This window comes from Cetorhinus maximus, chromosome 2, assembly GCF_964194155.1.
Source record: "Cetorhinus maximus chromosome 2, sCetMax3.hap1.1, whole genome shotgun sequence".
NCBI lineage: Eukaryota > Metazoa > Chordata > Chondrichthyes > Lamniformes > Cetorhinidae > Cetorhinus > Cetorhinus maximus.
This window is the reverse complement of record NC_135880.1, coordinates 13,620,097-13,642,902: the sequence shown is the minus strand read 5'-3', so window position 1 is coordinate 13,642,902 and position 22,806 is coordinate 13,620,097. Positions and strand designations below refer to the sequence as shown.

Genomic DNA, 22,806 nt, shown 5'->3' with positions numbered 1-22,806 from the left:
CCACTCTCTTGAATTTATACCTGAACTCTTTGACATAACAATTACAGCAATATATACCTTTAACATCACAGAATCTCAGAATCATGACAGTGCAGAAGGAGGCTGTTCAGCCCATCAAGTCTGCACTGGGCTCTCTGAAAGAGCATTCTGCCCAGTCCCACCCCCCTGCCTTGTCCCCAGAACCTCGCACATTCTCTGTTTTCAGATGGCAATCCAATTCTCTTTTGAATGCTTCGATCAAGACCCTCCCCCAGCTCTCCTCCCTCCCTCCCTCCCTCCCTCCCTCCCTCCCTCCCTCGTGAAAGTCGCTTTGGTCAGAAACGGAGGTGGCAAACCAGCAGGCAGGCCGTAGGCGCCTCTTTTTTTGGTCGCAAGCCTCCACTCCGAACAGATGCGGCCCACATAAATTCCACCCACGCTCTCAGTTTAGGGACCTATATTAGAAAGGGCCTCCAAGGCAAAAATTCCATGTGTCTGGTGTGGGTGGCACTCCGTTCATGTAAAACCGCCCATAAAAGCAGGATTCTTCCTTTAATGAGTTTAGATAATAGCCTGTATATAAATACGCGCACACATACACCTGTTTCCTCTTGACAGTTGCACATTCCAACACATTATCCAGTCTCAGATTCACCATTCCTCCCCAACTACATAGGTGCCAATGAAAATAACAGCATGATATCTTCTCCCTCAGCAATGCCTGCGTTAGGCAGATATTTAAAAACCAAGTGCCCAGAACAGGTAGGTCAGCATCCGAAATAGGAAAGCACGTTAACATTTTGGGTTACAGCCCCTTCATCAGAACTGCTAAAGATCTCTAGCCTGCTGCATTAATCACAGTAACATGGAGTAGGCCATTCAGCCCCTCAAGTATGTTCCGCCCATTCAATGAGGTCTTTGCTGATTTATCCCTCAGCTCCAACTACCTTGGCTGCACATCGCTCCATAACCAATTGGTTCGCAAAATTCTATTGCTCTCAGATTTTGAATAACGACCGTCTATTTAGAGCCCAGAACATGGTTACATTCCATAGGAGCGTAAGGACTTATAAACAAAGCCACTTAGAGAGATATTAGTGCAGATGACAAAAGCTTGGTTGGAGATGTAGGTTTTAAGGAGTGTCGTAAAGGAGGGGAGACAGAGAGAGAGAGAGTTGGAGAGATTTAGGGAGACAATTCTCGAGCTGAAGGCCTTGGCAGTTGAAGGCACATCTGTCAATAGTGGAGTGATTAAAATCGGGGGATACTCAACAGGCCAGAATTGGAAGGGCACAGAAATGGGAGGGGTGAGGACAAGGAGGAATCTGAAAACAACCATATGAATTTTAAAACTGAGGCATTGCCAGACTGGAAGCTAAAGACAGTAAAGACAGAGGTGAGTTTTGGATGAGCTAAGGTTAATGAGATTGAGCATCTGCAGTTTTTTGTGGGAGAGAGTTCCATGTCTTGGGGAGATGTTGGTTTAATGGTAATGTCACTAGATTAGTAATCCAGAGGCCCAGGCTAATGCTCTGGGGACATATGTTTAAATCCCACCACAGCAGCTGGTGGAATTTAAATTCAATTAATAAATCTGGAATATAAAGCTAGTCTCAGTAATGGTGACCATGACAACTGACATTGATTGTTATTTAAAAACCATTTAGGGAAAAAAAATCTGCTGTTCTTACCTGGTTTGGCCTACATGTGACTCTAGCCCCACAGCAATGTGGTTGACTCTCAACTGCCCTCTGAAATGGTCCAGCAAGCCAGCAATTAGAGATGGGCAACAAAGGCTGGCCTTGCCAACGATGCCCACATCTCATGAATGCACAAATACATCTCTACCATTCTTTACGTGAAGAAATGTTTCATAACTTCTCTCCTGAATGTTCTGACTCTGATTTTAAGATTATGGCCCCTTCTCCTAGATACCCTCATTAAATGTGTCTCTTCATCCACTTGCAATTCCTTTCAAGGTTTCTAAAACATCAATCAAGCTACCCCTTAACCTTCTATATTCTAGGGAATACAAGCCTAGTTTATGTAATCTTGTTAATAATGTAATGCTAACATTTACCTTCTCTCTTTAGAAGCTGTTCAGTTTTCTTTTTCAAATCCCCAGCATTTGTAATGCTATTTGCTACTCTCACCAGACTATATAGCCCCACCATATTTTTGCAAGTTCCCAAAATTATTGTAAATGAAAACCCTAGAATCATTTATCATTTCCACCTTATGGGTTGTTTGGGTGAGATTTTATGACTAAAGAAAGGAATATTAGTTCTGGGGGTTGGTGGGGGGGTGGCTGGTGGTGGGGAATGGACACTCCTCGTATTAGTATCAATTGTTCCCAGTTTATGCACACATTAAAGATGTTCTATTTTGTGCTGCAGCCTCTGAAGGGGGTCAATACTGGTATAAACAGGGTTATTTGGGATTGGGTACAGGAACGCCCACACAGTGATGTAAGAAGACACATGACCCTAGACCTAGGGTCAGTGTGGCGTTGGCCAGAGATGTGTTAAGATCTAGACATGGAGATAGCTCCTTACCTCTCTCCTTTACTGTACATATGTACATAGTTACAAGTAGTTGATAGAGACTTGCTGTTAACATACAGGAGACTACAGAGGCTTCTTTAACAGAAACATTCTGCTACCGACACCATCCCAGCAAATACTTCCATTTCCCCCCATGCCAACTGTCCATGTGTCTTGCAAAATGCCAGCCTGTGTGTAATATCTCATGTGCCTCGAGCCAGCTTATCTGAAACAGGGCATTATTCACTTATCAGACCAGCCTCAAAAAAAGGAAAGGACTTACCTTTAAAAATAGTCTCTCACCACCTCAAGGTGCGCCAAACTGCTTTACAACCAATGTAATAATTTTGAAGTGTAATCGCTATGGAAACCTGGCAGCCAATTTGCGCACCGCAAGTTCCCACAAAACAGCAATGGGATATTGACCAGATCATCTGTCTTGGTGATGCTGGTTGAGGGATAAATATTAGCCGGGACACCGGGGAGAACTCTGTTGCTCTTCTTTCCAATGGTTTAACATCTCATCTGAAAGATAGTATTTCGCTATCTTCGTCCAACAAGCAATTCAAATTTGTACTCATTCACATCTTGACTAAAGGCAGGTTTTTGGCTCATTGTCCGCAGATGCTTCATTCAGAACTGTATTCTTGGTTGTATTTTTTTGTCAGTGGTGGTCTGCCATTGCCTTCCAGTCTCAGGGACAGAGTGAGGAGGCAGGTCTGCCTCAGCTGGAATGGGAACTGAACCCACTGATGGCGTTATTCTGAACCACTTGCGAGCTATCTAGCCAATTGAACTAAAATTTATCTGTCATATTGAAAAACAATAGAAATATGAAATAATGTAAGCAGCTAGAGGAATTCCGGATCAGGATTATTGACCTGGAATCTGAACTGCAGACACTGCGCAACATAAGGGAGGGGGAGAAATACCTAGACACTTTGTTCCAGAAGATGGTCACACCTCTTAGAATAGAGTTGTCTGTTTTGGTCAGCAGTGAGGATGTTACTGGAGAATGTTACTGTGAATGAGGCAGGTAATGGGACCGTGCAGACAGTAGTGGAGGAGCCTTAGACTTTGCAATTGTCAAACAGATTTGAGGTGCTCACAACCTGTGTGGACAAAAAGGAGTTCTGCGAGGTGGATGAGCAGGCTGACCATGGCACCATGGTACAGGAAGCGTTCAAGTGAGGGGAGTAAACAGGAATGTCGTGGTAGCAGGGGACCGTATAGTGAGAGGGATTGACACTGTTCTCTGCAGCAAAGACCGAGAGTCCAGAAGGCTGTGTTGCTTGCCCGGTACCAGGGCTCGGGACATCTGCTCAAGGCTGGAGCGGAACTTGCAGTGGGAAGGGGAGGATCCAGTTGTCATGGTCCATGTTGGTACCAACGAGATAGACAGGACATGGAAGGAGGTTCTGCATAGTCAGAATGAGAAGCTAGGTACCATATTAAGAAGCAGAACCTCAAAGGTAATAATCTCTGCATTATTACCTGAGCTACATGCAAATTAGCATAGGGCAAATAAGATTAGAGAGATGAATGCATGGTTCAAAGACTGGTGTGGGAGAAGTGGGTTCCAGTTCGTGGGGCACCAATAATGGAGAAAGTGGGGGCTGTGCCATTGAGACGGTCTACACCTGAACCTGGGATGAGTGTTCTTGCAAATCACATAACTAGGGAAGTGGAGAGGGCTTGAAACTAAACAAGGGGGGTGAGGGATCAAGCTTGGGCAGATGTGGCAAATCAAGGGGTAGATTCAAGGCAGGACACCATAATAGTAATATAGGAAATGAGGGTCATAGAATAGCAGGAAGGGGCAGAGAGATAAAACCTAAGAATACACCAATAGTCAAAACTAGATGTTACAAAGATAACAAAAAGACAAATCTAAAGGCTCTGTTTCTGAATGTGCGTAGTGTTCATAACAAAGTAAATGAATTGATAGCACTCATTGAAGTAGATAAATATGATCTGATAACCATTATGGAGATATGGCTGCAGGATGACACGTATTGGTTCCTGAATATTGAGAGGTATATGATATTCAAGAAGATTAGGGAGCTAGGTAAAGGTGGAGGGGTAGCACTGTTAATCAAGGATGGCATTGGTGCAATAGTTAGAAATGACCTTGGTTCAGGAGATCAGGATGTAGAATTGCTTTGGGTGGAGATGAGCAATAGCAGAGGAAAGAAGTCACTAGTGGGAGTGGTCTACAGGCCCCCGAACAATAACCACAACGTAGGACAAAGTATACAAGAAGAAATATTGGGTGCTTGTGATAAAGGGATGGCAATAATCATGGGTGATCTTAATCTACATATAAACTGGAAAAATCAGATTGGCAGCAGTAGCTTGATGAAGAGTTCATAGAATGCTTTCAAGAGCAGCATGTTCTGGAACCAACCAGAGAGCAGGTTATGTTAGACTTGGTATTGTGTAATGTGACGGGATTAATTAATGACCTCAGAGTGAAGGCACCCCTAGGTAGCAGTGACCACAATATGATTGAATTTTACATCCGGTTTGAAAGGGAGAAGAGTGAATCTAAGACTAACATTTTAAACTTAAATAAGGGCAACTATGTGGGCATTAAGGCTGAGCTAGCTAAAGTGAACTGGGATACTAGACTAGGAGATAGATTGGGAAGCAGTGGCAGATATTTAAGGGAATTTTTCAGGATACTCAGAATAAGTACATTCCTACTATAAAGAAAAAATCTAAGGGGAGGACCCACCATCTGTGGTTAACTAAAGATGCCAAGGAGAGCATAAAACTTAAGGAAAAAGCATACAGCTCCGCAAAGATGAGTAGCAGGTCAGATGATTGGTCAGAATATAAAGAACGACAGAGAATGACTAAAAAATTAATCAGGAGAAAGAGTGTATGAAAGGAAGCTAGCTAGAAATGTAAAAATGGAAAGCAAGAGTTTCTACAGGTATTTAAAAAGGAAAAGAGTAAGTAAAGTGAGTGTTGGTCCTCTAGAGAGTGACAATGGGGAATTAATAGTAGATAATAAGGAAATGGTGGATGAAATGAACAAATATTTTGCTTCTGTCTTCACTATAGAGGATACAAAAAACATTCCAGTAATATCTGTAAATCAGGAGGTGAAAGGGAGAGAGGAACTTGGTGAAATTACAATCACTAGGGAAGCAGTACTGAGCAAACTGATGGAGCTGCGGGCTGACAAGTCTCCGGGTCCTGATGAACTTCATCCTAGGTCTTAAAAGAGGTGGCTAATGAGGTAGGAGATGTGCTGGTGTTAATTTTCTAAAATTCTCTAGATTCTGGAAAGGTTCCAGCAGACTGGAAAGTAGCAAATGTAACCCCTCTATTCAAGAATGGAGGGAGGCAGAAAACAGGAAACTATAGGCCAGTTAGCTTGATGTCTGTCGTGGGGAAGGTGCTAGAATCGATCATTAAGGAGGTTATAGCTGGGTACTTAGAGAAACTCAAAGTAATTGGGAAGAGTCAGCATGGTTTTGTGAAAGGAAAATCATAACCAACCAATTTATTAGATTTCTTTTATGGAGTAACATGCATCGTGGATAAAGGGGAGCCTGTAGACGTGCTGTACTTGGATTTCCATAAGGCATTTGATAAGGTGCCACGTCAAAGGTTATTGCAGAAAATAAAAGCTCCTGGTGTAGTGGGTAACATATTAGCATGAATAGAAGATTGGCTGGCTGGCAGAAAACAGAGAGTATGTATAAATGGGTCTTTTTCTGATTGGCAGGATGTGACGAGCGGAGTTCCGTAGGGGTCTGTGCTGGGGCCTCAACTTTTTACAATTTATGTCAATGACACAGATGAGGGGAGTGAAGACATGGTAGCTAAACTTGCAGATGACACAAAGATGGGTATAAAAGTATGTTGTGAAGAGGGCATGATGAGGTTGCAGACGGTTAAAGATAGGTTGAGGGAGTGAGCAAAAATCAGGCAGATGGAGTATAATGTGGGAAAATGTGAAGCTGTTCACTTTGGCAGGAAGAATAATCACTTAAACATAGAATGGCTGCAGAATTCCGAGGTGCAGAGGCATTCGAGTGCATGAGTCACACAAAGTTAATATGCAGGTACAACAAATAATTTAGAACGCTAATGGAATGCTATTCTTTATTATGAGAGAATTTAACATAAAAGTAAGGATGTTAGGCTTCAGTTATACAGGACATTAGTGAGACCGCATCTTGAAAACTGCGTGCGGTTTTGGTCTCCTTAATTAAGGAAGGATGTAAATGCATTGGAGGCGGTTCAGACGAGGTTTACTAGATTGATACTTGGAATGAGCAGGTTGTCTTATGAGGAAAGGTTAGACAGACTGGGCTTGTTTCCACTGGAGTTTAGAAGAGTGAGGGATGACTTGATTGAAGTATGCAAGATCCTGAATGGTATTGACAAGGTGGACCTGGAAAAGATGCTTCCCGTTGTGGGTGAGTACAGAGCTAGGGGGCATTGTTTTAAAATTAGGGGTCGCCCTTTTAGGACCGAGATGAGGAGAATTTTTTTCCCTCTGGGGGTTGTGCAACTTTGGAACCCTCTGCCTTAGAAAGTGGTGGAGGCGGGGTCATTGAATATTTTTAAGACAGAGGTAGATAGATTCTTGTTAGGCAAGGGAATCAAAGGTTATTGGGGTTAGATGGGAATGTGCAATTCGAAACACAAACAAATCAGCCATGATCTTATTGAATGGTGGAGCGGGCTCGAGGGGCCGAATGGCCTACTTGTGCTCCCATTTTATATGTTTGAATGAACATATGTAATCTTTTTGGAAGGGGAGGATCTTTTAAGTAAACACTAGGATGTGAGAATTAGCAGAGTATAACTTCTGATTGTGGTATATGACTGTTCCTTTAAATGTATTGGGAGGGTTTCTGTAGTCTGGACAATATAAATGAGTTTTTCTGCTGGGGGAACAGGGACTAGGAAAGGGGAACAATTAGGTGGTCCTCCATGCATTATTGCTTATAGTAATTGCAGTGCCCTAACTTCCTCCAGCCCAGGCCAACAACTACTTAATGGTCCAATATTGTAAAGAAGCACTTCATAAAAGGCACTCCACTTGGAAGTGACAGGTCTATACATATCTGCTGTTTCTTCCCCCTGCATTAAGTTGTAATAGAACCTCTTTCTACAAGCACACGTCTCACCGCCGAACTCATCATATGGTCCTTCCAAACCCTTCCACAGTAATTTACATGGTAATCGATCATTAGTAATTACATCCATGAGATACTTTATCCTTCAGTTCTGAATGGGCTTCACTCTTTATCACACTGCAGTGATATCAGAACACATGTAGTTCTACAGGGCCACTTCTGGGACATTGCATTCAGATAACACTTACAGTTAAATATAGAGCAAAGCTACTCCTCTGGTGCTGCGAGTTCAGAACATGCAGGAATACCCTTAAAATTGAAGCTCGGTTACTTGTGAGGCATTTCTTCACACAAGCAATTACAGTCTTTCTCATGAGCAGGGTGGCTTTGCAATCATGTGACGAAGTGGATCTCATCCTCGTGTTCAAACCCCCTCTCATCCAGCCCTACAAGCTCTGACAACACTGTGTACATCCCAACCCTGGTCTCTCGCACACCCATCACTTCCTTTGCCCCGCCATTGTCCCTAAGCTCTGGAATTTCCACCCCTCACCTCTCTGCCTCTCCCTCCTTCTTCAAGATGCTCCATGAAACCTAGCCCTTTGACCAAGCTTTCGGTCACCAATCCTAATATCTCCTCCTTTAGCTCAGTATCTATTTGCCATATTTTGTGCCTGTGACAGTCTTACATTAAAAAAAGGTGCAATATAAGCGCAAGTTGTCGTCGAACTCTGATTGGAGGGCTTTAGTTAAAGTGTTAACTGTTTATGTGGTCCTTATAAAATACATATTAGCAAAGCCTCATCCTCACTGTGTGAAATATATTATCCCGGCAAACCAATGATACAGCAGAGGTTGTATTCATGTGGAACACAGTTTGGGGAATTGGGGCTGTTTTTCTGATGAGTGCAACTCCCTGTTGGAATATTTGAGCCTGTCCTTTGTAACTACTTGCAACAACTAAAGCACACAATCTCTTTCCCTTTCCCTGTCTCCCCTCATGTTCTCCTCTAACAGTGCTGAAGCTTTGCTGGGGTATTATATTACATTTTACATAAAAATGATTATACTCTACAGGAGCCTGGATAAACCCTTCTCCATCTTACCCTAACCTTGTATTCCTTTCTCCCTTGTTTATCTAGTCTTCTGCTACCAGCATCTACGGGCGGGATTTTCCAACTCGCTAGCTGCAGGCGTCAATGAGAAAATTTGGAGAGCGGCCAAAAGTCAATTGACTTTTGGCTGCTCTCCAAATTTTCCCACCCCACCCTTGGCGATGCCCGCCGCTGGCAGGGCTGGAAAATCCCGGCCTATGTTATTTCCCTCAATTACTCCTTCTGCTAGCAAGTTTCACATCTTTGTATAGAGAGGTTTCTCCTGAATGACCTATTGGAATTATTAGTGATTATCTTGTTTTTTTTTTATCCCTGGTTCTGGTCTCCCCCAACAAGTAGAAACATTGTTTCTATGGTCTGCCCTATCATACCCTTTCATAGGCTGCTATGGTAATGACTCTGCTACCTCAGCCTAGTGGCCATTGACAGCGAATATCGGCAGATTTTTTCCGCTCCTGGTGAAGCTCATTGCTGACCTGTAGTGTATTATAAATTGCATTGTGTATTTTGTCCATGAAAGGCTTCCGTACTCATATACCAGCAGAGGGAGTCTAGGAGAATAAAGGAATCCATGTTTTAACAGCATGTGCAGTTCTGATTCTGAATGTATCTTGCTGAATCTTGCTGTTTCTTCCCAAGACCTTCACATGACTCAGTTGAGATCAACCAAACTAATATGGAAACCCTTACCACATTAAAAAAAAAACTTGGATATGCATTTGAAGTGCTGTTACCCACAGGGCTACAGACCAAGGGCTGGAAAATGGGATTAGGTGAGATAGCTCTTTCTCGCTTGGCACAGTTATGATGGGTTGAATAGCCTCCTCCAGTACCATAAACTTTCACACACATTTTTAAATGTGGTAAAGGTTTCCATGTTAGTTTGGTTGATCTCATGTGAAGTTCTTGGGAAGAAACAGTAAGATTCGGCAAGATACATTCAGAATCAGAACTGCACATGCTGTTAAAACATGGATTCCTTTATTCTCCTTCTAGACTCCCTCTGCTGGTATATGGGTACGGTAGCCTTTCATGGACAAAATGCACAATGCAATTTACAATACACTACAGGTCAGCAATGAGCTTCACCAGGAGAGGAAAAATTCACGTGTGAATTTCTATGTTTTCTACATTAATCCAACAGCTCCCAAGGCACTGTGAGTCTCTCATTTCCCTTCACAGTTTGGTGTAAGAAAAAACAAAACTTTTATCCTTCTTAAAATTACAAACAAAATGGAGATTGCATCAGCAGGCAAGGCTGCAGTCAACCACAGACTTGTACAGTACTGACGGAGACCATTTGGCCCATTGTGCCCAGGCCGGCTCTTTGAAAGAGCTATCCAATTAGTCCCACTCCTCTGCTCCTTCCCCAAAACCAGGATTTAGAAGCTAGATTTTGCTTTGACGCAGTGCACATGTTGTGGGAGGTGGTGTTCCACCTGGAAGAAGATAAAGCCCTAATGAATCTAATTGTTTGGTCGTACAGAACTTCACTGTTACTGAAAAAAGAGACATGTCGAAGCTTTTCATCTTGCACTCATCAGGACACATCGCCAGAACACCAATACAAGGGGAAAACAATTAAAACTTAAAAAAATGTTGTTTTTCCCCTTATATTGATATTCTTGTGAAGTGTCCTGATGAGTCCAAGACAAAAATCTTTGACACGTCTCTTTTCTTGCAATACTCAAATAATGAAGCTATTGTTGTCGTTTACACCTTCTTGTGACTTATCTTTTGTTTCTTTACTTGTCCCATTACCACTGTCTTTGATCTTGCACCATGAAACTTTTTGTCATTAATCTCTCCTGCCCTCCAACCTATCAACGACATTCACCGTTATTCTTCATCTCACCTGACACACCGCCACCAGCCTCACCCACCCCACCCCACCCCGCTCTCCGCTTGCTCAAAACCCATTAAAGTTTCGATCTTTCCCAGTTCTGATGAAAGGTCACGGGCTGTAACGCTAACTCTGTTTCTCTCCCCCACGGATGTTGCCAGACCTGCTGAGTACTTCTACCGCTTTTGGTTTTTATTTCAGCATTCCAGCATATGCAGGGTTTTGAGTTTTGGCAAAGTCTCAGTCTTCGGCTTTTCACTGGTGGATAGGCCTTGAGCGAACTTTACAAAAACCATGGCAAATTGCTGCATCAGCCGTGCCAGAGAGCAGAGCTCCACACCGATGTGGCAGTGGCAGAATTCGAAAACGTGCCAGACATCGCCCTGTATTAAATGGCTATCAACGAGTGTAATGGCACCCTGGTCCTTTGTTGCCATGTCAACATGGCCTGTCCAGTTCCATAGGTGTTTGATGTGCCTGCCATGCAAGTAGGAGCTGGCACCAAAACCTAAAACAGCTTTTCATGAGAAGGAATCTTTGCCAGTATTACACTCCTTCGATAAAAGGACACGTTATAAGCTTCAAAACATCAAGGATCAGGGAGATGGTGCAGTGATCATGTCACTGGACTAGTAATCCAGAGGCCCAGGTTAATGCTCTGGGGACATCGGTTCAAATCTCCACCATGATAAAAGTCAGATTCAATTAATAAATCTGGAATATAAAGCTAGTCTCAGTGATGGTGACCGTGACACTATCATGTTGTAAAAACCTCCCTGTTTCACTGATGTCCTTTAGGGGAGGAGATTTGCTGTCCTTACCTGGTCTGGCCTACGTGTGACTCCAGACCCTCTGAAATGGCCTGGCAAGTTCAAGGGCAATTAGAAATGGGCAATATATGCTGGTGATGCCCACATGCCATGGAGGAATAATTTAAAAAATAATCTGGCAGCCCTGTGAAACGCTGGAGGTCCCCCTGTTTTACTCCACAAAGGCTGTTCATTTTGGAAGCCTGCACTGCACTTTCAGGCTGACACAACATTGGAATGGTGGCAAAAACAAAAATAGCTGGAAAAACTCAGCAGGCCTGACAGCATCTGCGGAGAGGAGCACAGTTAACGTTTCGAGTCCCTGTGACTCTTCATCAGAACTTGGATCGGCGGCTTTTTGGGAACATAGTTCTGAGTTGGGGGAGACAACAGGTTGAGTTACGGCTCGGGGAGTTGGGGGCTGGGTGCGGGGTGGAATTGAGTTTCTACGAACAAGTGGAGAGCGGCAGAAGGGCCCCCCACCCACGAGGAAAAAAAAAAACTCTCCGCTTTGAGCTTCAGTCGAACTGCACTCAAAATGAAGCAATCGTTTTTTTCTCCCTGCGATTTAATTCCTTGAGTAGAAGAAGAGCAGATTTTTTTGCCTGGATTTTAAAAAATATATTAAATGGAGTTGGAATAAATCCAATTCACCTCCTCCTCTAGTTAGGAAAAATTATTCTGAATAGTTTCCATATGTGGAGAGCTAGCTGAATGGATACCCTCGCAGTCCTGGCAACTCACGTAACCTTTTCTTATATTTGCTATTTTAAAATTGCCAACATATGTGCCTCCAACACAGTGGCTCCCAATTTGTGTGCCTACATCTGCAGATGTATAAACACGCATTCCTAGAGGTTACTCACATACCATGCAAACATTCCCGATTGTCCAGCTCCAAAAACAATTGCATGAGGGAGGTTTTCATTCTGCTTTTTGAGAGTGGCTTCAAAGCGAACTATTTTTTTTTTTTGTCATTCACTCCTTTTATTCTTATTCTTCCTCCCTCCCTCACTCCCCGGAGCATTCTCATGCTGTGCGGAACACTCCCACTTTAACCTTAAGGACCCGGCGGGGGGAGATTGGACAGAGGGGTAAAAAGCTGAAAGAAAAACACACACACACACACACACACACACACCACGCTCACGCACTTCTAAAAATAAATTGCCACCATTTTTGGAAATACCGTTCCTTTTCTCTCGCAAAACATTTCCATGAAATGATAAATAGCATTCTGACAACATCACAGTCCTTAAAGACTTGACCCTGCTGCGGTAAATATAACTGAGCTCATTCTTCGCCTCAACCTCCTTGTCGTTAATGTAAATAAAACCAGAGGGAAAACTGGCAAAAATCCACTCAGCTTGACATCACCCCCCCCCCACTCCTTAAAAGGAGAACTCTGGCAGAGGTGACCGTTCCTCAGGGCATTTCTTTCTGAATGAGACGCTCTTGGGGAGGTAGACATTCAGGAGGTGCCGAATAGCACGGGAAACACCCCCCGACAGGGACCAGCTTTACACGTTATCCAAAAGGCGCCGGGCAGAATTCCCTATCGCCGTGAGGAGGCGGGCGGCCCCGACACCAGCCGGCGCGCCGATTTGCCCGCACGTTCCCGCTTCTGGGTCCTTTTTGGAGCACACCAGTCTGGGTGGCAAGTGGTTACCCACCCTGCGTAGGCAATGATTGAGGGGCCTCACGCTCCTCTGCAACCACCAACTGGAATTTTCCGGCTGCCTGGGGGGATAGGCCTTCTGGTGTCAGATTGAGGAGGTGGGGGGCGGGCGGGGAGATGTTCCAGTTGGTTTTGTAAACTCCCCCTGATTTTACAAATGGCTACAGCTACTGCTGCAGGCCGATCTGTGGGCTGGGTTCCCCCTCCACAAGGGTGCTTTGGCCAGTTTTTTATTGCTGGAATTTTATAAGCTTTGAGAGGGCACCTCCCTCTCTCTCTCTCTCTCTCTCTCCACCACCTGTATGGGTGGCAACCACCTCTAAGAGTGAGACTGCTGCTCTCCCAGTATTGGAAGGCCCCCTAAGGGCTCCCCACCCAGCCTCAAGAGCTTTGCCCGCCGCCCTCTAATTGGACGGAGAGTGCACACCCTGGCCATCCTTTCAAAAGTTGCTTTGGGCGTCTGTCGCCAACTTGGGAGTGTGGTCGGGACCCCCGAGGTTCTCCTGACATCAGGGTCTCAACCCCAGGATGAAAATCCAGCCCACTCTTTCAGTGCTGTTGCTTGGAATGAGAAGGGGCCAATCGCTGAATCAAGCCGTGCATAGTGTTTTTTTTTTCCCCCTCAGACTTCCACTTCCAATCAGGATATCTTCCTACCCCATTAGTTGACACATTAAAGCAAGGCCTCCTCTTCCTCTTCAGGTGGACGTTTAAGTGGGCGGGTGATTGTGAGGTGGGAACCCTGCCACCTTTCTGCCTTAGCCCAATTATGTCCAGGGCAGGGATGTATGTGGATGGCCTTCTGGACCGGAGGCCAATTGAGTCCCTTAAGCGAGAAGTTAATGGTGTGGGGTTCGGCCCGTGGCTGGCTTCCAGGAGGGTCCCTCATTCAAAGGCACTCAGTGCCCGATCAAGCGACCCAGAATCAGCAAGGGGAGGGGGCCCGCTGAGAGCCATTCCCCCGCCCTTTCTTCTGACCCCTTTCCCCACCTAGCCAGTGACCCCCCCGCAACTCCCTGAAACCCCCCATCCACCCCTCGCTCACCTGTGGCCTGGGACCCTCATCAATCCTAGGCCTCTGGTAGATGCGCTACCAGCAGCAGCCACCGGTTCCCATGGTGCTGACGGGCTATGGAGAGCTGTGACCTCTGATTGGCTGGAAGGTCTTGGGGCAGGGTGGGATTTCCAACCCCGAGGTCCTAAACCCAGGCGAAGACCCGACACTGGCCAGTTAAGTGCCTGATGGACACTTAACCCCATTGGGCCTTCCCTAACGGGTGCAACATGGGATCTACCACTGGTTATACAACCGCCGGGCAAGATCCCCATCGCCAACATTAAATTCTGAATCAGGCATAGGAAACAGAGGTCAGAACTGAGGTGAACCCTGGGGAGGCGGAGGGGGTAACAGTCACTCATTGTGATTTTCATGGGGGTGGTCAGTTAGATGCCTGAGGATGGGCTCTTGAAGGTGGGGGGTTTTTGGGGGGGTCAATCAAAAGACTTTCAGCTTAGAAGAAGCCACAGGATGTAACAGAGGCTTCAAGATGAAGAACCCCCTCTCTCCAACTCTTTTACACGTGAATTAAAAAATGGATCTTGCAGGCAGGCCACCACTGTATGGAGGGAGCCCCCGTCCATGGAGGCCTGGAGCTACTCCTGCACACAAGCAGGCAGGGAGGGCCTCTAGGCCTGTCTATGGAGCACTGGCCTCTTGGCCTGCTGCTGTGAAGCCTTTTCCAGCTAAACTGGCCCCCTGGCCTGCAGGAACATATAAACTAGGGGCAGGAGTAGGCCACTTGGCCCTTCAAGCCTGCTCTGCCATTCAATCAGATCATGGCTGACCTGATTGTAACTGCCTGCCTACCCTCAAATAACCTTTCACCCCTTTGTTAATCAAGAATCTATCTAACTCTGCCTTAAAAATATTCAAAGACCCTACTTCCAAACCTGGAGGCCGACTGGAAAATTCCAGCTGGCTTTCTTAAATTGGCCTCAATAGGTTCTTAAGGACCCATGTTGTCTACCTGCCATGTGTAGGCAGGTGACCCTGCTGTGTCCCCCTCCATCTCCTCAAAAATGGCCCGGAGTTGGGATGGAGCTGGGGAATTGGCGTACCAGCCAGTGAGGCTATTTTGGTTCCTGCCCACCTCCATTTCCAGCCATGGCTGAGGTGGGTTGGGAGAGGGGGGATCAAAATCTTGCCCCAGGACCTGGGTACAAAACTCAAGCCTGACAGTCCGGTGCAGCAGTAAAGTCATTTGGATGAAACATTAAACCAAGGCCCCATCTGCCTGTTGGGACGGAGACAAAAGATCCCGCGGCACTATTTTGAAGAAGAGCAGGTGAGTTCTCCCCAGTCTCCTGGCCAATATTTATCCCTCCGTTAACATGGCAAGGAGAGGTGATCTGCCTGTGGAGAGCCACAGCTGTGAAAGGCGTGAGACGAATGCAAGTTTTTTTCTGCTTCTACTGCAGTTTCAAGGGGTTGTTTTGGAGATTGCATTTTCCCAGTAGGAAAGACCTACCACTTTGCTGTACGATAGAGTTTTTATTTACTCATTCACGGGATGTAGATTTCGCTGACTAGGCCAGCATTTATTGCCCATCCCTAATTGCCCTTGAGAAAGTGGAAGATTTTGACCCAGCGACAATGAAGGAATGGTGATATAGTTCCAAGTCAGGTTGGTGTGTGGCTTGGAGGGGGACTTGCAGCAGGTGGTGTTCCCATGTGCCTGCTGCCCTTGTCCTTCTAGGTGGTGGAGGTCCTGGGCTTGAAAGGTGCTGCCTGAGGAATCTTGGTGAAATGCTGCAGTGCATCTTGTAGATGGTACACACTGCTGCTACTGTGCGTTAGTGGTGGAAGGAGTGAATGTTTAAGGATGAGGTACGAATCAAGCAGGACGGAGACAGAAAGCAGGAAACCTGAGGTCAGTTATCCTAACATCTATCATTGGAAAAATGCTAGAATCCATTGTTAAGGAAGTAGTAACAGGATATTTAGAAAATAAAATTACAACCAAGCAGAGTCAATATGGCTTTGTGAAAGGAAGGTCAGGTTTGTTAAGTTTATTAGAGTTCTTTGAAGATGTAACAAGCAGTGTGGATAAAGGGGAACCAGTGGACATAGTGTATTTGGATTTCGAAAGGCATTCAATAAGGTGCCACATTGAAGGTTACTACACAAGATAAGTGCTCATGGTATTGGTGAGACCACACCCAGAGTACTGTGTACAGTTTTGGTCTGCTTATTTAAGGAGGGACATGCTAGCACTGGAAGCAGTTCAGAAAAGGTTTGCCATGTTGATTCCTAGGATGAAGGGATTGTCTTATGAGGAACAGCTGTGCAGGCTGGACCCATGCTTATTGGTGCTTAGAAGAACAAGAGGTGATCTTATTGGTTGATTCTGAGGGGGCTTGACAGGATAGATACTGGGAGGAAGTTTCAGCTCATGGGGGAACAGTTTAAAAATAAGGGGTCTCCCATTTGAGGTGCAAATGGGGAGGAATTTCTTCTTTCAGAGGGTTGATGATCTTTGGAATTCTCTTCCCCAGAGAGCAGTGGAGGCTGGGTCATTGAATATATTCAAGGCTAAGTTAAATGGATTTTTGATCTACAAGGGAGTCAAGGGTTATTGGGACAGGCAGGAAACTGGAGGTAATGCCACAATCAGAGCAGCCATGATCTTATTGAATGTAGGAGCAGGCTTGATGGGCTGAATGGCCTACTCCTAGAGTCATACAGCACAGAAACAGGCCCTTCAGCCCATCATGTCCATGCTGGCTATCAAGCACCTATCTATTCTAATCCCATTTTCCAGCACTTGGCCTGTAGCCCTGTGTGCTATGGTGTTTCAAGTGCTCGTCTAAATATTTCTTAAATGTTGTGAGGGTTCCTGCCTCTACCACCCCCTCAGGCAGTGTGTTCCAGATTCCAACCATGCTCTGGGTGAAAAAACTTTTCCTCAAATCCCCTCTAAACCTTCTGCCCCTTACCTTAAATCTATGCCCTCTGGTTATTGACACCTCTGTTAAGGGGAAAAATTTCTTCCTATTAACCCCATCTATGCTGCTCATAATTTTGTATATCTCTATCAGGTTCCCCCCTCAGCCTTTTCTGCTCTAAGGAAAATAACCCTAGCCTATCCAGTGTCTCTTCATAGCTGAAACACTCCAGCCCAGGCAACATCCTGGTGAATCTCCCCTGCACCCTCTCCAGCGCAATCACATCCTTCCTATAGTGTGGCGACCAGAACTGCACACAGTAATCCAGCTGTGGCCTAACTAGCGTTTTATACAGCACCAACATAACTCCCTGCTCTTGTATTCTATGCCTCGGCTAATAAAGGCAAGTATCCCATATGCATTTTTATGCCTGCTTCTATTTCTTACGCTGTTACCTCTACCAAGCCCCTGAAAAACCAGATTCCCAAAATTATATAAAAATGATCAACATCGCCTCGAAACAGCTTGAGCGTTAAAGAAATGTCATCTTTCCGTTCTTCCTGTCGCAACCCCCTCCCTTTCGTACACCCACCTCCCTTTCGTACACCGCCATATCCCAAAAGATCAAAGAGATGATAAGAAAGAGGAAAAAATGGGGGAGGCACGTAACCTATGGAAAATCCCATCATTATTTTAAAAATTTGTTTAGTTGCTTGAGCATGATGCCAGTTCCCAGTAAAGCTCTTTATGGAATTGATGGCAACTCGCCACCAGAGACTACTTCAGTCAAAATGAGCTTTGGTGGAAAAAATGCTATCAGCGTAACTGGCCATATTTAAAAAAAGAAGAATGATGTATACAAGGCAGCAGGTTTCAGCAAGGGATTTATACATTTGGAAGTTTGGGAATGTAATGGTTATGTTACTGGACTAGTTGTGTTACTGAACTACTATGGGGTCATCCAGCACAGGAGGATTCACCCTACCATGCCTTTGGGAGAGGCTTCGAGATAGATCACCACGCCCTCACTCTTGCTGAAGCCATGGAGGCATTTGAACACAAGTGTGAGAATTTTAAGGCGTTGCCAGAGCAGGCGTCAATGTGGGTCAGCGAGCGGCGGGGAGAGGGGCGAACGAGGCTTGGCGCTGTTTAGGGTGCGGGAAGCCGGTTTTTCGGGGTGGGCTGAAGTTTATGGAGGGTGGACCACAGGAGGCCAAACACGAGAACATTGGAGTAGTCAGGCACAGGGGGAACAAACGCACGGATGAAGGTTTCAAAGGCAGATTAGCTGAGGCAGAGGTGGAGGTGGTCTTGGTGGTGGCTGGAGGTTTGGCTGAGGGAGGCGGCAAACAGCTTGGTTCAGCCTCGGACAGTGGCCAGGAGAGGGGCGGAGTCAGTGCTCACAGAATGTCACCATCACGTTCAAAATTCGCCAACAGTACCAAGTATGCTTTTGTTTTCAGTTGATGAATGTATATTCCTGACAAAATCAGCAACAATTGGTGAGTTATGTGGCGGGAACAGATGTGGAACTTGCAAAACTTCCAAGCGTATAATTCAATAATAAATCTGTAAAATCGCATAAAACCAGACCCAGGAGAACACTTTTTTATCCAAGAAACAAAGGTAGGAATTATGATCGATGACATTCTTGTGTGAATGGGATGGGTTTATTTTAAAATAACACCTACTTTAATATTATACAGAGAAAATCAGGTAAAATAGCACCAATCGCAATTTAGATCCTCACAAATATCTGTATTTGTCAGACCGATAACTCCATCCACTGGCATTACCATCACTGAATCCCCCACTATCAACATCCTGGGGGTCACCATTGACCAGAAACTGAACTGGACTAGCCATATAAATACTGTGGCTACAAGAGCAGGTCAGAGGCTGAGAATCCTGAGACGAGTAGACCACCTCCTGACTTCCCAAAGCCTGCCCATCATCTACAAGGCACAAGTCAGGAGTGTGATGCAATACGCCCCATTTGCTTGGATGAGGTCAGCTCCCACAACACTCAAGAAGCTTGACATCATCCAGGACAGAGCAGCCCACTTGATTGGCACCCCCTCCACCACTGACGCAGTGTGTACCATCTTCAATCATTGAAAAGGTCGCCTGCATTCACTTCAGATTATTACTTGTTTAGCAACATTTTTTCCAGAGAAAGATTGGGAAGAAATGAACTTGGAAGGAAAAAAGCGTTCTTACTGGATTGCTGTGATGTACGATGTCATACAGATAGCTAGGATTAGGTTAACCGACCTTTTCTTTAGTTAACAAGGCATAAGAGGAGAAAGAGAAAGCAGAGTGAGCTCTAGATACTTCAACAAAGCTTCAAAAGGGGACAAATTAAACTCCAATATGTTTCCTGTCTTTTCAGGGTAGTGATCACGGTCCCCCCATTTCCCCTGATGGTTTGGTCACCTGGTGGAGCACTTTAATATACAACCAATATCACAAAATACAGGAAATATTCCTGTGGGGGGAAATAATGGCGTGGATGAAATGTCATCGGACTAGTAATCCAGAGGCCCAAGCTAATGGTCTGGGGACATGGGTTCAAATCCCATCACAGCAGCAGCTGGTGGAATTTAAATTCAATTAATAAATCTGGAATATAAAAAAGCTAGTCTCAGTAATGGCGACCTTGAAACTATCATCAAAAACCCGCCTGATCCACTAATGTCCTTTAGGGAAGGAAATCTGCCATCCTTACCTGGTCTGGCCTACATGTGACTCCAGACTCACAGCAGTGTGGTTGGCTCTTAACTGCTCTCTGAAATAGCCTAGCAAGCCACTCAGTTCAAGGGCAATTAAGGATGGGCAACAAATGCTGGCCTTGTCAGTGACACCCACATCCCATGGAAGAATAGAAAAGTCATCTGTAGGAACAGCTTGCATTTATATAGCTCCTAGAATGTCGTAGAACGTGCCAAGACTCTTCACAGGACAGATGAATTAACTCCAAGTTAATGGGATAGTTGGAAGTTGGACCATTGTCAGATGTTTTTTTGGACATGGGGAAGGAGGTGGGAAGTACTTTATCACTTCACTGTGGCAACCACATAAGAACTAACCAAAGGATCCACACAGCAAACATTACCAGCTCTCTTCACAGTTGCTGCCTGTGACCGGCTGAGTATTTCCAACATTATCTGTTCCTTTTTAGTCGGTTTTGCTACATATTGAGATGACTGAAATAGCTGTGGTGTGGTCAGCCGTCACTCAGTGGGTAAACACTCTCGCCTTGAGTCTGAAAGTTGTGGTTCAAGTCCCACTCCAGGGAGCTGAGCGTAAAGATTTAAATTGACCGCCCCCCCACCCCACCAGTGTCAATGCTGAGGAAGTGCTGCACCATTAAAGGTGCTGGCTTCAGGGTGAGACGTTAAAGTGAGGCCCTGTCTGCACTCTCAGGTGGATGTAAAAAAAAAAAATCCCATGGGACTGTTTCAAAGAAAAGCATGCAGAGTTCTCCCTGTACTCCTGGCCAATATTTATCCCTCAACCAACATCAGCTTTGAAAAAACAGATTACTGGGTTGACATCACATTGCTGTTAGTGGAGCTTGCTGGGTTTACTACGTTCAAACGACAATCAAACCATTGCTCACTCACCTATATTGACTCCTGCTGCACACCCCCCACCACCACCCCACCCCAACTACCCCCCCCGCCCTACTCCACCCCACCCCCACCCACAACACCCCAATGCCTGAAATTTAAAATTTTCATCCTCAGGTTTAATTCACTTCATGGCTTCGCCCCTCCCCAACTCTGTAACCTCCTTCAGTGTTATATATCCCCTGAACTCTCTGTTCCTCTAGTTGGGACCTCTTGTGTGTTGCTGTACCTTCAGCTCACCCTCTTTTCCTTTGCATTGACCACCTTGTTTTCAGCTGCTCTGAACAACTCTCTGCAATTCCTCCCTTCTTTCATCATTTTGTCCTTCGAGACCTACCTCTTTGACTAGCCTTTAAGTCACCCTTAGGTGTGGCGTTGCCATCATTTTCCTCTGGACTCTGATGCACCTTGGAATATTGCTTTTATATTGTACAGGGTACTATTTATGTACAAGTTCTTGTTGTGGTTAAGACTCACTAACCGGTTGAAATAGATTTGTCCATATCCTAACTCACACCAAGTCCCATTCACCCCTGTGACGGGTGACTGATATTAGCTCTTGGTCCGACATTGTCTCAAATTTAACATCCTTACCCTTCAGATCAAATCCCTCCATTGCCTTGCCCCTCCTGATCTCTAATCTCTTCCTACAAGACCTCTGTGATCTGCCAATTCTGGCATCTGGCACATTGGAGACTTCCTGTGACTTACCACTGGTGCCATCAGCTGTCTAGACCCAAGTTCTGGACTGTCCTCCCTAACCTCTCCACCTCTTTAACATATAACATTGGTCGCAGCAGCAGCATCTTGTAGTTATACAGCACCTTTCTCGTGCTAAAACACCCCAAGACATTTCACAGGAACTTTAAACAAAGTTTGACACTTTCAAGTCACATGGGGATTATTAGGGCAGATGACCAAAAGCTTGGTCAAAGGGGTAGACTTTAATGAGTGTCTTAAAAGAGGAAAGAGGGGTGGAGAGGAGGGAATTCCAGGTCTTAGGACCCAGGTAGCTGAAGGCACGATTGCCAATGATTAAAGTCGGTAATGTTCAAGGTGTTAGAATTGAAGGGGTACGGATATCTAAGGGCAGTAGGGCTGGAGGGGTTTACAGAGATAGGGAGGGACGAGACACTGGAGGGAGTTGTAAACCAAGGATGAGAATTTTAACAATCAAGGCAGAGTCAATGTGGGTCAGCAAGTGCAGGGGTGATGGGTGAACATTGCACAAATGAAAATATTTTCCTGCACGCATTGAACAGGAATGTGAAAGCATTTTTAACATTAATAAGATAGCATGCTCATCACAAGAGCAGGTTGCTATCCTCAAATTAAACTTTGCAAGATAAAGCACTTTAAAGGCTACAATGTTGTACAGGGTAAAGGAATGCAATTTTTCATTCAAGTACAAAATGAACCATCAAAGTGCAGTTTTCGCAACCCACAGTGCGGTATCCATTTTGGGAGGGTTTCAAATACACGTTCTTGGGGATTACTGCCACAATGGGCATTGGGAGAAGCATTTCTCGGGCTGAATTTTCCTTTGGGTTTGAAAACCAGACCTGTGCACTTTTGCGGCTCGCAATATGCACCCCCGACCCCCGTGTGGCTTCACACGGGAATTTGCTCTTTTCGCATGGGGGCCGGGTTCGCAGTGCATTTTGTGAGCCGCGACGGAGTGCGTGAGGCAGATGGGTTGCGGAGGCGGACTGGTTAAAAGGCTTGCCAACACGGCAGCCCAGCTCCCAACCTTGTTTAAAGGCCCCCTAACCTCAGCTGTTAACATCACATGTCACCTCTGTGCCCTCATGCCACCCCACGCTGCTTTACATTCCCCATGCCACCTCCATGCCCCCATGCCGCGCCATGCCTTTTCACGTCCTTCCATGCCGGCCATGCCACTTCACCTTCCCCATCCGCACTGAAACGCACACCTCCGCACCCAGACCCAAAATCTGGCCCCTAAACTCAGAAAATAGCATTTCTCTGGCCTGCAGGACTTCACTCAAAAAACTTGCAAGACATTTTAGTGGCAATAATGGCCAACAGTATGGATCTTTGGTGCTTTACAACAATGACCTCACTTCACTGGGTGTATGACGGCTTTGGACATCCTGATGTCAGGAAAATCCCAGACTTTCTTTGCTTTCTTTGCAGTAT

General features: G+C 45.4%; 1 protein-coding gene across 5 annotated transcripts in view; it reads right to left on the bottom strand.

Annotated features, from left to right (window-relative positions):
* Nucleotides 1-22,806, bottom strand: part of palld (palladin, cytoskeletal associated protein) — a 436,835-nt gene that overhangs the window by 73,192 nt on the left and 340,837 nt on the right. The window contains exon 1 of one of the 5 annotated variants that reach the window (XM_078561275.1): nt 12,262-12,311. The exons of the other annotated variants lie outside the window; for them this stretch is intronic. Coding sequence (XP_078417401.1) covers nt 12,262-12,272 — 11 coding nt within the window. The 5' untranslated portion in view covers nt 12,273-12,311. Of the gene's footprint in view, nt 1-12,261; nt 12,312-22,806 lie in introns of those variants that run through there. 5 annotated transcript variants of the gene reach the window in all.